The sequence below is a fragment of the Cyprinus carpio genome, chromosome B20, assembly GCF_018340385.1.
Source record: "Cyprinus carpio isolate SPL01 chromosome B20, ASM1834038v1, whole genome shotgun sequence".
Taxonomy (NCBI): domain Eukaryota; kingdom Metazoa; phylum Chordata; class Actinopteri; order Cypriniformes; family Cyprinidae; genus Cyprinus; species Cyprinus carpio.
Window position 1 is genome coordinate 25123049 of NC_056616.1, and position 15191 is coordinate 25138239.

General features: G+C 36.7%; 1 protein-coding gene across 1 annotated transcript; it reads right to left on the reverse strand.

Moving 5' to 3' along the window:
- Positions 1-4084: 4084 nt before the first annotated feature.
- On the reverse strand, positions 4085-15046 carry LOC109053681 (heat shock protein HSP 90-alpha). Its single transcript, XM_042747325.1, has 11 exons — positions 14814-15046; positions 13797-13946; positions 10871-11237; positions 9705-9838; positions 8643-8951; positions 8374-8539; positions 8090-8280; positions 6974-7121; positions 6624-6892; positions 5192-5525; positions 4085-4477 (listed from the first exon to the last, which is right to left on the reverse strand). Exons 2-11 carry the CDS (start codon positions 13944-13946, stop codon positions 4368-4370), a joined length of 2178 nt encoding a protein of 725 aa, XP_042603259.1. The 5' UTR covers positions 14814-15046; the 3' UTR covers positions 4085-4367.
- Between the last annotated feature and the right edge of the window lie 145 nt (positions 15047-15191).

Here is a 15191-nt window from a genome sequence, read left to right on the forward strand (position 1 = left end):
TGTGAGTGTGTGTCTGTGTGTGTGTGTGTGTGTGTGTGTGTGTGTGTGTGTGTGTGTGTGTGTGTGTGTGTGTGTGTCTCTGTGTGTGTGTGTGTGTGTGTGTGTGTGTGTGTGTGTGTGTGTGTGTGTGTGTGTGTGTGTGTGTGTGTGTGTGTGTGAGTGTGAGTGTGTGTGTGTGTGTGTGTGTGTGTGTGTGTGTGTGTGTGTGTGTGTGTGTGTGTGTGTCTGTGTGTGTGTGTGTGTGTGTGTGTCTCTGTCTGTGTGTGTGTGTGTCTGTGTGTGTGTTAGTGAGTGTGTGTGTGTGTCTGTGTCAGTGTGTGTGTGTGTCTGTGAGTGTGAGTGTGAGTGTGAGTGTGTGTGTGTGTGTGTGTGTGTGTGTGTGTGTGTGTGCGTGTGTGTGTGTGAGTGTGTGTGTGTGGGTGTGTGTGTTTCTGGGTGTGTGTGTGTGTGTGTGTGTGTGTGTGTGTGTGTGTGTGTGTGTGTGTGTGTGTGTGTGTGTGTGTGTGTGTGTGTGTGTGTGTGTGTGTGTCTGTGTGTGTGTGTGTGTGTGTGTGTGTGTGGCCTGAGAACAGCCAGGGCCAACCTATCCCGAGGCATCAGAGAGGCTAAGAGACAGTACTCCAGGAGGATAGCCCATCGTTTCAGCGACAGCAGAGACACTCGGAGCCTGTGGCAGGGGATACAGACCATTACGGACTACAAGCCCCCACAGCGGACCTGTGACAGCAACATCTCTCTGCTGAACGAGCTGAACACCTTCTTCGCTCGCTTTGAGGCACAAAACAGCTCCACTGCACAGAAGACTCCACCTCCTCCCAGTGACCAGGTGATGATGCTGACCCCAGACAGCGTGAGGAGATCCTTCAGCAGGATCAATGCACGCAAAGCTCCGGGTCCTGACAACATTCCTGGGCGTTTACTGAGAGACTGTGCAGCAGAACTCACTGATGTCTTCACAGACATTTTCAACATCTCACTTAGTCAGGCTGTTGTTCCCACATGCTTCAAAGCTACCACCATCATTCCAGTCCCGAAGAAGCCATCTCCATCCTGCTTCAATGACTACCGTCCTGTTGCACTTACTCCCATCCTCATGAAGTGCTTCGAACGGCTAGTCATGCACCACATCAAGTCTGCCCTCTCCCCTCCCTGGACCCATTCCAGTTTGCATATCGGTCCAACAGCTCGACCGATGATGCCATCGCCACTGCCCCTCCACTCAGCACTCACACATCTAGAGAAAAAAGACTCATACGTCAGAATGCTGTTCATAGACTTCAGTTCAGCATTCAACACAATCATCCCCTCAACAGCTCATTCACAAACTGGTCGAGCTGGGGCTCAACACTTCGCTGTGCAACTAGCTGTTGGACTTTCTGACTGGAAGACCTCAGGCAGTACGTGTCGGCAGCAACACATCCAGCACCATCACACTGAACACGGGGGCCCCCCAAGGATGTGTGCTGAGCCCCCTCCTCTTCACTCTGCTGACACACGACTGCACACCGTCACACAACTCCAACCTCTTCATTAAGTTTGCGGATGACTCGACTGTGGTGGGTCTTATTAGCAACAGAGATGAGACAAACTACAGGAGCGAGGTGAGCCGCCTGGCTGGGTGGTGCAGTGACAACAATCTCTCTCTGAACGTGGAGAAGACAAAGGAGATTGTTGTTGACTTCAGGAGAGTGCACACTCAGCATGCTCCTCTGACCATCAACTCTCTACTTCCTCCGCAAACTGAGAAGAGCCAGAGCCCCACCCCCCATCATGTACACCTTCTACAGAGGCACCATCGAGAGCATTCTGACCAGCTGCATCACTGTGTGGTATGGAGCCTGCAACGCGTCCTGCCGGAAGTGAGAGCAGCTGAGAAGATCATTGGTGTCTCTCTCCCCTCCCTCCAGGACATTTATGGAACCCGTCTCACTCGAAAAGCCCTCTGCATCACAGGTGATCCCAGTTACCCATTGCACAGCTTCTTCAGTCTGCTGCCATCAGGGAGGAGACTGCGGAGTCTCCAGGCCAGGACCAGCAGACTGAAGGACAGCTTCATCCATCAGGCTGTCCCCCCGTCCGTCTTCTGCCCAAGGCACCACTGAACTATGACCCCCCCCCCCCCCCCCCCCCCCCCCCCCCCCCCCCCCCCCCCAGATCCCACATCCCCAGGTCCTTCCACCCCCTCCCCCCTCTAACATACGATGTCATGCACCAGTCACTTTGTGCAGCAGTGGTCTGCTCACTACCTCATTCACATGGAACTGACGTCATTCTACCACCTCATCAGTCAGTTTAATAAAATAACTGCTCTTAAGCTCTTTGTCACTTTAATCAGACTGAATAAGCTATTTTTTATGCATTGAAAATCTTTTTATCTGCACTGTTTGTTCACTGGTTTGCACTCTATCTGCCATGTGCCTTGCGCTGCTTTTATTTAACCTTATTTTTATTTTATTTTTTTCTATTATGTCTTTTTTACATTCCCTTATTGTATAGTTTTATCTTATATTTTATATTTGATCTAGATTTTTAGGCTGTACTGTTAGTGTTATCTGTATGCACCGGGGGTCTGAGAGTAACACAATTTCGATTCTCTGTATGTATGTACTGTACATGTGGAAGAATTGACAATAAAGCAGACTTGACTTGACTTGTGTGTGTGTGTGTGTGTGTCTGTGTGTGTGTGTCAGTGTGTGTGTGTGTGTGTGTGTGTGTGTGTGTGTGTGTGTGTGTGTGTGTGTGTGTGTCAGTGTATTTTGCGTTTTTTTGTTTTGTGTGTGTGTGTGTGTGTCTGTCTGTGTGTGAGAGAGAGAGCACACACACACACACACACACACACACCAACACACTCATACATTAGCAAACTAAACTCAAATGAACACATTCTGCACCTTCCTTTCTGATGCACTTCAGCTTTAGTTTGTTTTTATCTGATGAAGTTACACAAAGCGCTCGTGTCAGTGCAATGCATGTATTTTATTATTTTACACTAATGAGAACATTAATTACTCAGTGTTGGCATTCAATAATGTGTGCATAGTAAACATAATATTATTAACTTTATTTATTATATATATATATATATATATTTATATATAGTTATATATATATATATATATAACTGTATTTTGTAGTAGTTTTGCTGCCATCTGCTGGACACTCTCTGCATCGCCACAGATAATATTAGATGGGCACATTTGTTTTGTTTTGTTTCTTTTAGCTGCAAATTAGCTCAGCACATTACATTTACAATAAGGTTGTACATTTTTAAATTTTTTTTTTTGCTTTGCTTTTGTTTCTTCTTTAGTGACGATTTATTAGTATAGTATAGTAACTTTTTTGTTGTTTTTAAACACATTTAAACGTTTTTTTGTTTTGTTTTGTTTCTTTTAGTTGCAATTTACAACACATTTACAGAGTTTGAAACATTTTTGTTTGCGAATATTATAAAACATAATTGTTTTTTTAGTAAAAATGGTACATTTTTAAACATTTTTGTTTGGGTTTTTTTTATATATTTTTTATACAATTTATAATAAAGCACATTTTTTTAAGTTACAATTTATAATAAGATTTAAACATCTGTGTTTTTAAGCATTTTTATATTTTTTAAGTAGATGCACAATACATTTTCAGTAAGATTATGTAGTTTTTATGTCTTTGATCAATATTTTTAGGACTATTAAAACGTATATTTAAATTAAAAAGCACATTTGTACAGTAAAATACATTTATAAGTATACACCACTGTAATATTTAACTACATTTATACAGTTTTTAATGTGTGGCTTTGAAGTTTGCACTTGTAACAATTTTTATTTTATTGTAACAACTTACAAGGTTTAAACACTTAATGTTTTTACGTTTATGGCTGAGTCAATATTTTTATGATTCTAAATTATTTAATAACACATCATTGCCATGTTCAATTAAATTTTCGGTCAAAATTAGTCAAATGTCACAATCCAAAAAACTGTAAAGGTCCTAAAACAGCCTTAATCCTAAATGTTTTTGTTTTTAGTGATGAAATGTCAGCTAAAGCAGTGTTTTGTCTGAGCTTCATGAAGACAGTCATCAAACGATCTGATGTGTCAAGCTTTATTTCAGGATCCCGTCATGTCAATAATACAGTATCAGTGTCCCTTAAACACTCAAAATCAAAACTGGAATGATAATCAATAAATACAAAACAAAGTGCATACAAAAAAAATAAAATATACAAAAAAGGGAATGTGGGATGACGAGATGTTTCCGAAAGCTTCCTGAACCGAACTGAAATAAAGTGGTGAAGAACAACAAGAATAATCGATAATCTGAACACTAATCTTTTTACAGAGATACAAGCGTGAATGGGTCGGTGTGCGTCCTCAGTCGACCTCCTCCATGCGAGACGTGTCGTCGTCTCCCTCCAGCGGCGGCATGTCCTCCACGGGAGCCGAGCTGGGCTCTTCTGTGGACACGTCGTCCTCGTCGATGCCTGAAACGGTCGGAAAAACAACATATTAATGCTTGTTTCTGTTGCAATCGCATGCAGTCTCATGCATATCGAGCAGGGATGTAACCATATCAAACTCTCACGATGCAATAATATTGCAGTCCATGATATATTACGATATTTAAAAAAAAAATAATAATAATAATAATTTACATTAAACGTGTTCTTAACTAAAAGTGAATTGACTTGTAGCTTAACTTTAAAGGAGACTAGCCCTTTTTTTATTTGTGATCTGCTGTCTCAGTCTAAATTACACTCACACAGAAGCCAAACAAATTAGAATATAATAATAACTAATAAGTAGCACAGGTATATTTGTAGCAATAGACAACAATACATTGTATGGGTCACAATTATACATTTCTCTTTTATGACAAAAATCATTAGGATATTAAGATCATGTTCCATGAAGATGTTTAGTAAATCTCCTACTGTAAATATATCAAAACTTAATTATTGATTAGTAATATGCATTGCTAAGAACTTCATTTGAACAACTTTAAAGATGATTTTCTCAATATTTAGATTTTTTTGCTCCCTCAGATTCCAGATTTTCAAATAGTTGTATCTCAGACAAATATTGTCCTCCTAACAAACCACACATCAATGGAGAGATTATTTATGACTGGTTTTGTGTTCCGGGGTCACATGTTTCATATCGTCTGTGACCACGATGATCTCGAGTCTCTGACCCACCTAGTCCCAGTTTGATCATCCTGTAGATGCGGTTGGAGTGCGTCTGTGGGTCGTCCAGCGTGAAGCCCGAGGAGAGCAGCGCCGTCTCGAACAGCAGGATCACCAGATCCTTCACTGATTTGTCGTTCTTGTCTGCTTCTGCTTTCTGGCGGAGCGTCTCGACGATGGGATGATCAGAGTTGATCTCCAGGTGCTTCTTAGCAGCCATGTAGCCCATGGTGGAGTTGTCCCTCAAGGCCTGGGCCTTCATGATCCTCTCCATGTTGGCCGTCCATCCGTAGGTGCTTGTGACGATGCAGCAGGGCGAAGACACCAGACGGTTTGAGACCGTGACCTGACGCAGGGAGAAACAGAGCGATCAAATACATGCACCACTGCAACACACTTAGGGGCTTTCAAACTAGAAAACTAGTGTAAGAGATTAAACTAGATGATTAAAACAAATTATATTATATATTCTTTCATATAATTTCTCACACTAGAAATTCGTTTTATACATGAAAATATATAGCTGCCGTTTAAATTTTAGAGACACGGTGTCAATAATTTAAGATAAATTTGATTAAAATGAATCGTTTCAAATTAGATTGAATATATATATAAATGTGATTAAAACAGTACTGTACGGCTAAACAGTGAGTGAGGAAAAATGTAAATGTAACTGAAACTAAATATATACATTAAAATATACATAGCAACTTTTTTAATTTTAGGCACACGGTGCAAAAATTAGTTATTAAGAAAATGTGAGATTTAACTAAATAGATACATTTGATTAAAAATTAAAAAATAAATCAGGAAATTAATAAAATAAGTAAATAATACAGCTAACAGTGCATCACTACAGTGAGAGGGAAAAAATCAAATGTAATAGAATAGAACTAAAAATTCTCCACATAATATTTTACATATTTATATTATTTTTCAGAGTGTAAACTGACTCTTTATACATAAGAATATACAGCCTAAAAAAACTTAAATAAATAGAAAATAAAAAAGGTAAATAGATAAGACAAATAATAAAAAATGAATTTAATTTAAATGAATGATAAATAAAAAACAATAAAAAAAAAAAATATATATATATATATATATATATATATATATATATATAGAGTTAAAATAAATGATTATATATATTTATGTATTTAATTAAATAAACAAATTAGATAAGACAAATAATTAAAATGCAATTAAAATAAATGATAAAATATATTCATGCAATTTTTATATATATATATATATATATATATATATATATATATATATATTCATGCAATTTAATATATATATATATATATAAAAAATAAATTATAGAATGAATTTTTACAGTGTAGGTTGGGTTTTTATACCTGACACTACACATAGCCACTGTTTTAGGATGCTTGTGTCATCTAAAAGACCGAACACTCTTGGTTTAGTGGATCTTTACCTTCTCCACTTTCTTCTCCAGGATGTCTTTCATGATCTTGCACAGGTTCTCAAACTTGGCCTTCTTCTCCTCCTGCTTCTTCTTCTCCTCCTCGTCCTCGGGCAGCTCCAGACCCTCTTTGGTCACCGACACCAGGTTCTTGCCCTCGAACATCGTATGCTGCTGGACGCAGTACTCATCGATGGGCTCGATCATGTAGATCACCTCCAGACCGGCTTTACGCAGCCGCTCCACGAAAGCAGAGTTGGCCACCTGATCTTTGGTCTCACCTGGAGAAGAAGCACGCAAACGTTAGTTAAAGTCATTAATACAGTGATGTCCAGTGCATCGAGAGGTCACTGTGTCCACACCGGTGATGTAGTAGATGTGCTTCTGGCTGTCCTTCATGCGAGTTACGTAGTCTTTGAGGGACACCATCTCGTCTCCAGAAGCTGAGGTGTAATAGCGGAGCAGCTCTGAGAGCTTCTTCCTGTTCTGAGAGTCTTCATGGATGCCCAGCTGTGAGACAGAAATATAGATATATTATATTTATTGCCATGTTCACTGACAATTCATTTAAAAGACTGATTCAATTAATTGTTTAAAATACAATTAATATAATATACTATGGGATGAGAATGAAACTAGAAATGAACTCGTCTTGTGTTTTTAAAATATTGTATTTTTTTTTTTTTTTTTTTTTTACAATTTGCAATAAGGTCATTTTTTTTTTACTTTTTTTTAAAGAAAAAGAAAAATAGCTAAAATACAGCGTGATAATTTAACACAAACTAAATATTTTTTCATAATTTATAGTATAAACGGGGACTTTAAACATGAAAATTTTAATTTAAGGGACACAAAAAAATTTATAAAAACTAAAATTAAACTTAATAGATTAAGACATAATTAAAATTTTGATTTAAAAAAATTATAAATAATAAAAAGATAAATATAACTAACAAAATTGGTTATTAATTGAGCTGAATGATTTTAAACATTTTGTTTATAATTTTTTTTTTTCTTTTTTTCATACATTTAACATTTTTAGTTACTATTTGCAATAAGGTTGTACATTTTTAAGTTTATAAGTGAATCAATATTTTAAGACTATTAAAAATACGTGTCCCTGCAGCACAAAAGCAGTCATCAGTAGCACAGGTGTATTTGTAGCAATAGACAACAATACATTGTATGAGTCACAATTATACATTTTTCTTTTATGACAAAAATCATTAGGATATTAAGATCATGTTCATGAAGATATTTAGTAAATTTCCTACCATAAGTATATCAAAACTTAATTTTTGATTAGTAATATGCATTGCTAAGAACTTCATTTGAACAACTTTAAAGATGATTTTCTCAATATTTAGATTTTTTTGCTCCCTCAGATTCCAGATTTTCAAATATTGTCTGAGTGATTTGTTTGTCAACATTAACACTGTTTCTTTCCTGTTCACTGGATATCTGCGCTTGACTTTCACCTTGATGTTCTTGGAGAACTGCTCGTAGAACTTCTTGTAGTTGTCTTTGTCCTCGGAGAGCTCGGTGAAGAGCTCCAGACACTTCTTGACCAGGTTCTTGCGGATGACTTTCAGGATCTTGCTCTGTTGAAGCATCTCTCTGGAGATGTTGAGCGGCAGATCCTCAGAGTCCACCACACCCTTAATGAAGTCTGGGAGGAAAGAGAGATCGTGTTCAGCTCTGAGGCTGAGGTTACTGGGAATAAATCACCCTGGATGCGCTTGTGCTGGATTCGGAGACTTACTGAGGTACTCCGGGATGAGCTCGTCACAGTTGTCCATGATGAACACCCGGCGCACGTACAGCTTGATGTTGTTCTTCTTCTTCTTGTTCTCGAACAGATCGAACGGAGCTCTGCGGGGCACGAAGAGCAGCGCGCGGAACTCCAGCTGACCCTCCACAGAGAAGTGCTGCCCGGAAACAAACACGTTGAGTACTTCTTCAAACATGATAAACAAAGCAATGACACACGTGTTGTTTTAATATCTGTGCTGCACTGCAGTGTCTGGTCACCTTGACGGCCAGGTGATCCTCCCAGTCGTTGGTCAGGCTCTTGTAGAACTCGCCGTACTCCTCGTTAGTGATGTCATCAGGGTTACGCGTCCACAGGGGCTTGGTCTTGTTGAGCTCCTCCTGGTCGATGTACTTCTCCTTGATCTTCTTCTTCTTCTTCTTCTTGTCGGAGCTCTTGTCGTCGTGGTCCTCGTCGTCGGAACCCACGTCTTCGATCTCGGGTTTGTCCTCGTCCTTCTCCTCTTTCTTCTCCTCCTCCTCCTCCTCCGCCTCGTCGTCGCTCACCTCCTTGTCGCGCTCCTTCTCCACCTGAAACAACGAGACGACTTGATCATTAACACAAAAGCATGAAGCATTAACTTTAAATTATTAAAGTTATTATGCACATTTTAAGTATTAACTTTAATTTAATTTTTTTTATAATATTTACATTTTTAATACATGATAAAAAACTAAATTTAAATATTTAAGAAATATATTTAAAAAAAAAAATTGTTTTAATTTGTTCAGATGCATGACTTTTAACAGACAACAAATAATCATAATCATGCAAATGTTGTTAATTACTAAAATACTATCCTTAAGGTTAATTTATTATTATTAATGCATTTTTTATTATTTTAGATAATATTTAAAAATAAAAAAAAATTAAAAAGGATATTAAAAATATTTAATTAGCTTGTTTAAAAAATATTTAAGAAAGGTATATTTAATGTCATGAATCCACACCAGAGAAGTCTAAATATATTATTAATTAAATTACAGAAATATTCCCTCGAGTTATCTTACTGTAAATCTATTAATTATATATTTTTTAATTATTTTATATATATATATATATATATATAATTTTTTTTTTTAATATATGTAATTAGTATGTTTAAGAAATCTTAACTAAAATATATATTTAATTTGTTTAGCTGCATATCATCAGAGAAGCGTAAACATGCGAATTATAAATGATTGAACTATTATCTTTGAGTGATTAAGTCACATGGGGTTTGTCTGACACAAATGCTAGAGAATGCCTTGTTTTAATGTTTATGTTCTTCGGTGACGTACAAAGAGTGTGATGGGGTAGCCGATGAACTGCGAGTGCTTCTTGACGATCTCTTTGATCCGCCGCTCTTCGATGTACTCCGTCTGATCCTCCTTCAGATGCAGGATCACTTTTGTGCCTCGACCGATCGGCTCGGCTGGACAGAGAGAAGCATCTCCGTTAAACCTCAGGTACAGCTCGCATTCAGTATTTCAACCACAATCTGACAAATCATCCACTACATCAAACTAGGGCTGACATCTCCAATATTCGTCAAATTTAAAATAAAAATTCCAGTGCAAAAGCGTTGAGAATTTATAGCGTTTTTTTTCTCCCGTCCCACTGCATCTCATCATTTTTAATAGAGAAAGTACTCTTTGTGATCAGTTTTCGGTCTTTTGTATTAAACTATATATATATATACACTTCCATTCAAAAGTTTGGGATCAGTGAGACTTGTAATGTGTATAAAGAAGTCTCTTCTGCTCATCAAGGCTGCATTTATTTAATCAAAAATACAGAAAATAAACCGTAATCTTGCAAAATGTTATTACAATATAAAATAATGGTTTCTATTTTAATATCCTTTAAAATATAATTTATTTCTGTGATGCGCAGCTGTATTTTCATCATCATTACTCCAGTCTTCAGTGTCACATGATCTTCAGAAAATCATTATAATATGCTGATTTATTATTAGAATTATCAATGCAATATTTTTTTCAGGATTCTTTAAGGAATAAAAAGTTCAAAAGAACAGAATTTATTCAAGATATAAATCTATTCTAACAATATAAATCTTTGCTATCACTTCTTACCAATTTAACACATCCCCGCTGAATAAAAGTTTTAATTTCTTTCAAAAAAAAAAAGAAAGAATAAAAATCTACCGACCACAAACTTTTGACCTGTAGTGTATATAATACTATTTTGTTTCTAATTGTTTAAGCGACTTACTGTATATATGGTTTATAAGCATTATTTTAAACATTATGCACTTTTCTCAAAGACAAAAGTGTTACTTTATTGTTTTGAATAAACGTGCATTAGTAATATTTAGCTCGATGCGCCCTCTTGTGGCCTCAGGAGAGAAGACAAAGCTTTTGTTCCCAACTAAATTTTAAAATTGGTAACATTTAAGTACAAAATTAGAATAAGCCATTTTGACAGCCCTGAATCAAACACTCACAGTTGTCCACTTTGACGGTGAAGGATCCTCCTGCGGACGACTCCCAGGCGTACTGCTCGTCGTCGTTGTGTTTGGTGATGACCGTGACTTTCTCGGCCACTAGGTAGGCGGAGTAGAAGCCCACTCCGAACTGACCGATCATGGAGATGTCCGCTCCGGCCTGCAGAGCCTCCATGAAGGCCTTGGTGCCGGATTTGGCGATGGTGCCCAGGTTGTTGATGAGGTCAGCTTTGGTCATGCCGATGCCGGTGTCGATGAGGGTCAGTGTGCGCTCCTGTTTGTTGGGAATGATTTCGATTTTGAGGTCTTTTCCGGAGTCCAGCTTGCTCGGGTCTGTGAGACTCTCATAGCGGATTTTGTCCAGAGCCTGATGGAAAGTAATAATATTTCATTTGGTTTATCATATGTGACCCTGCAGCACAGAAACAGTCATCAGTAGCACAGGTATATTTATAACAATAGACAACAATACACTGTATGAGTCACAATTATACATTTCTCTTTTATGACAAAAATCATTAGGATATTAAGATCATGTTCCATGAAGATATTTAGTAAATCTCCTACCATCTTTTACCATCAAAACTTAATTTTTGATTAGTAATATGCATTGCTAAGAACTTCATTTGAACAACTTTAAAGATGATTTTCTCAATATTTAGATTTTTTTGCTCCCTCAGATTCCAGATTTTCAAATAGTTGTATCTCAGACAAATATTGTCCTCCTAACAAACCATACATCAATGGAGAGATTATTTATTCAGAAAGTTCAGAAAATTGACTCTTACGAGTGGTTCAGGGTCACATTTAAGACATAAAATGCATCTTACTATTAACTATTTACATGATTTACTTAATGAAAAACTACTTGAAGGCAACATGCTATTTTTAAAAAGACACTTTTTAATTCTAATTATTAATTTGCATTAATATTTTTATAAGCATTGTAATATTTTTTTGTACCGTGCGTCTTTTTTTGCCGTTTGCATGTCATTACTGAAGTAATGTTTACTTTATGAAAAAGACTACATGCCATTTTCTAAACTTTGATTTAATTGTAACTATTAATTTGTTTCAGTAGTTTACAGAAGTGTAACGGTTCACTCGTTTTCTCGATGCATCGATCTCGAAACATGATTTTTGAATCGTGGATTTCGGACAGTAATCGATTTAAAACACTAAGAATCTAATGTATTGCAATTTCTACAGCGATTCAGTGCTTTCCAAATATACAGACATTAAATTACTACAAGCAGGAATTAATAGAGACCTTGAACAAGAGCCACCAATAATAAACGAGTAAGAAGACATTAAATAAACAGTGAAGCAGTTTTACTTTTCTGTAGTTTCTCAATGGCTCTCGGTCATGACACGTTCAGACAATAAACACAATAAATAAATACAATGTATGAATGATGCAGTGCTGATAGACGTCTCTTTTATTACAGTACAGAAACTATAAAGCATATTTTCTACCTTATTCTGTGCAGAAAATTGTAATAAAGTGATAAATAATAGTCCAGCAGTGTATTTGATTTCCTGTAGCAAATTCAAAGAGATAAGAAAAGAATTCCTTGTAAAAAAAATAATAATACACACATGCATACATACATTAAATGATTGTATTTGACATTTCTGTCACTTCTGAAATGAAGGCTGCACTCCTGGTGTGACAAAACGTTAGTCTATAAATAATACTTTTAAAGCTCTTTTTTAAAATTGTGTCCACAGCTTGATTAAACTAGCATCTAACAATGAACAAGTGTTTTGTTTTTCCCTCTTACCTATAGATCTCTAACAATAAAGACTGCTGTGTAATCTGCCCCCTGACTTAAGCATTTAAAGAATCGAATCGTTAATCGTATCGAATCGTTCTGAATTTGCAAAAATCGTTCTTGAATCGTGAATCGATTCGCTGTCGACCCAAAGATTCCCAGCCCTGGTAGTTCATGTATAGATACATTTACAAGTGCGCTGTTTAGAAATGTACAATATGCATAAAAGCAGTCTTTCTGAAATTAAGTTGCATTGACTGTTGAGGATTTCTTGAAGCATTTTCATTGTAGCCTATTATTTCTGAACATATAACATGTGCGCTATAAGACACGTTTGTACAAGATGTAGCTGTAGTTCATGCATCTCTTCTGCAAAGATATTTAACAAGTGATCTGTTTGACATTTACATTGTTTACAACTTCATGTTTGCTGCACTTAGAATATAACTTTCTTTAATAAGACAGTTAATTTAAAAAAAAAGTCATTTGAATCATTGTAGTAACATTTTTAAGCTGACTAGTTAAAAATCGTGAAAAAATAAAGTTTTTTTTTTTTTGCCAAATCACCCAGCTCTAAATAATTGTAATAATCACTTTATAAAATGACACATAGCCTTGATTTTTTTTTTTTTGGTACACATTTTTTCTGCAGTAACATTTTATCGAAAAACACTTTTTTCATTTTTTTTTTTTAAATATTATATGATTTAAAAAATATGAATTGATATTAATATTTTTAAAAACACCTTCCGTTAAATTGCTTGTAGTGTATGTAATCAGCAATAAAAAACAACAATCAATTAAAGTATGTAAGTATGTAAAAGTATGTAAGTATTCAGTATGTAAAATTGCTTAAATGTAAACACAATGTTTACGTAATAAAAAAAATCCCTGAAGGATGAATGCACTTATTAGTTTGCATCAATATTTGTTGCATTGCTTGTAACATGCATATTTTGTTGTTGTTAATTTATTACTGACTATGCGCCTTCTTATGTTATTATAAATTATAAAAATTATTTCAAACAGTTTAGAAATCAAGTTGTGAAAACTTTAACAGCAAATTAGATTTTTCGTGGCGTTGTTGACAATATGTTGCCATTTGTTTATTACTATGCTACTTACTACACTATTATTACACAGTTACGCACATCTGAAGAGTTGGAGATGAGCTCCCTGAGGAAGATCTCTTTGTTGGAGTAGAAGGTGTTGATGATGAGAGACATCAGCTGAGCGATCTCAGCCTGGAAGGCGAAGGTCTCTGCTTCCTCCTCCATCGGCTGATCGTGTGCCTCCGGCATCTGTGCATGACAAACAAAACATATGACACACACACAACATCTGATGAGTATGCTGTTGCATCAGAGCACATATCTGAGTTACTATACATGAAATGCATTAGTATTCCACGTGCATTTGGCTGATTAATGTAGTATGCATCACTTTGTAACGTTCCTAAACCAATTAAGAACTCAAAGCACGGTTTAATTCAATTGCAAAACGGTTTTGCATTAATGATATTAATATATATGAAGCTGAAGAGATTGCTCGTGGTTCTGGAACAGCGTGTACGAACTCAAGCGCCACCTGTAGGTCCGAATGTGTTATTACAAGCTTCTAGAAACTACCAAACTCTCTACAGTAACATGCATTAACACGGAGCACATCACTTTAGATGTGAACGGGACACTATAATGCAACGAATTCAGTCTTTAAAAACACCAATGCATTCTGTCAGACTTTACGCATTACTTAAGTCAATAATAAATGCACTCATTTAAAACGCGCTCATTAATATAAGCATGCACGTGCGCTAATGACGTCAACGTTCCTCGAATGCGTTCGTTAGCGTCTTTATTGATCGTTAATCTTGTAAAAGCCTCGTTTAATCTCTCAGAGGTAAAACTAATCAACTCCAGATGGACTTATTCACGCATATACGCCTATTTAAATATACTAACAGCAACTTAATGATGTAAAACACTTAAAACTGATGTTAAAAATCGCCCGTGTGAGTGTGTAACGTAGTAGCATCACGACCGTTAAAAGACCGTTGAGGAATGAATGAAGCGCGAAAAAACGTCGAATATCCTCACTGCATTTGCGCGAAATGGCAATTAAGTTGAATGGTAATAACTTGGGATGTTATTGTGGTTCTGTATTCTTACCTTGAATGGTTTATTAGAGTGATTTAGATCAAACGAGCCTGTGAGAGTTTCCTCCTCAGCTGTCACTGAGCTTTAGGAGATCCTCCTGTCGCGTGCGTTACGCCGGTGGCGCGCTTTTATACGTCCTGACGGGAGCGTTCGAGAACGCGGACGCTCCAGAAATCTCTCGAATCTTCTCAATGCTTTCCTATGGGCGCAGGGGGAGGGGCTTAGCTGTCGATCATCCACCGCCTCCGTTTCGACAGTTAAAGGGGGCGGGGCCAAGACTGAGGGAGATGAAATTTCTAGATCGCTTGCGAAATCAGAAGAAATAAAGACTGACTCCAGATCATATATATTATAAGTCGTTTAATTAAAAACTTTCAAGTCAGGTTTACA

Coding starts and splice junctions, on each gene's coding strand:
- LOC109053681 (XM_042747325.1), bottom strand. CDS start 13,946: ATGCCGGAGGCACACGATCAGCCGATGGAGGAGGAAGCAGAGACCTTC. Junction 9,839..10,870: donor CACCGTCAAAGTGGACAACT/GTGAGTGTTTGA, acceptor CTCTCTGTCCAG/CCGAGCCGATCGGTCGAGGC. Junction 8,540..8,642: donor AGGATCACCTGGCCGTCAAG/GTGACCAGACAC, acceptor GTTTCCGGGCAG/CACTTCTCTGTGGAGGGTCA.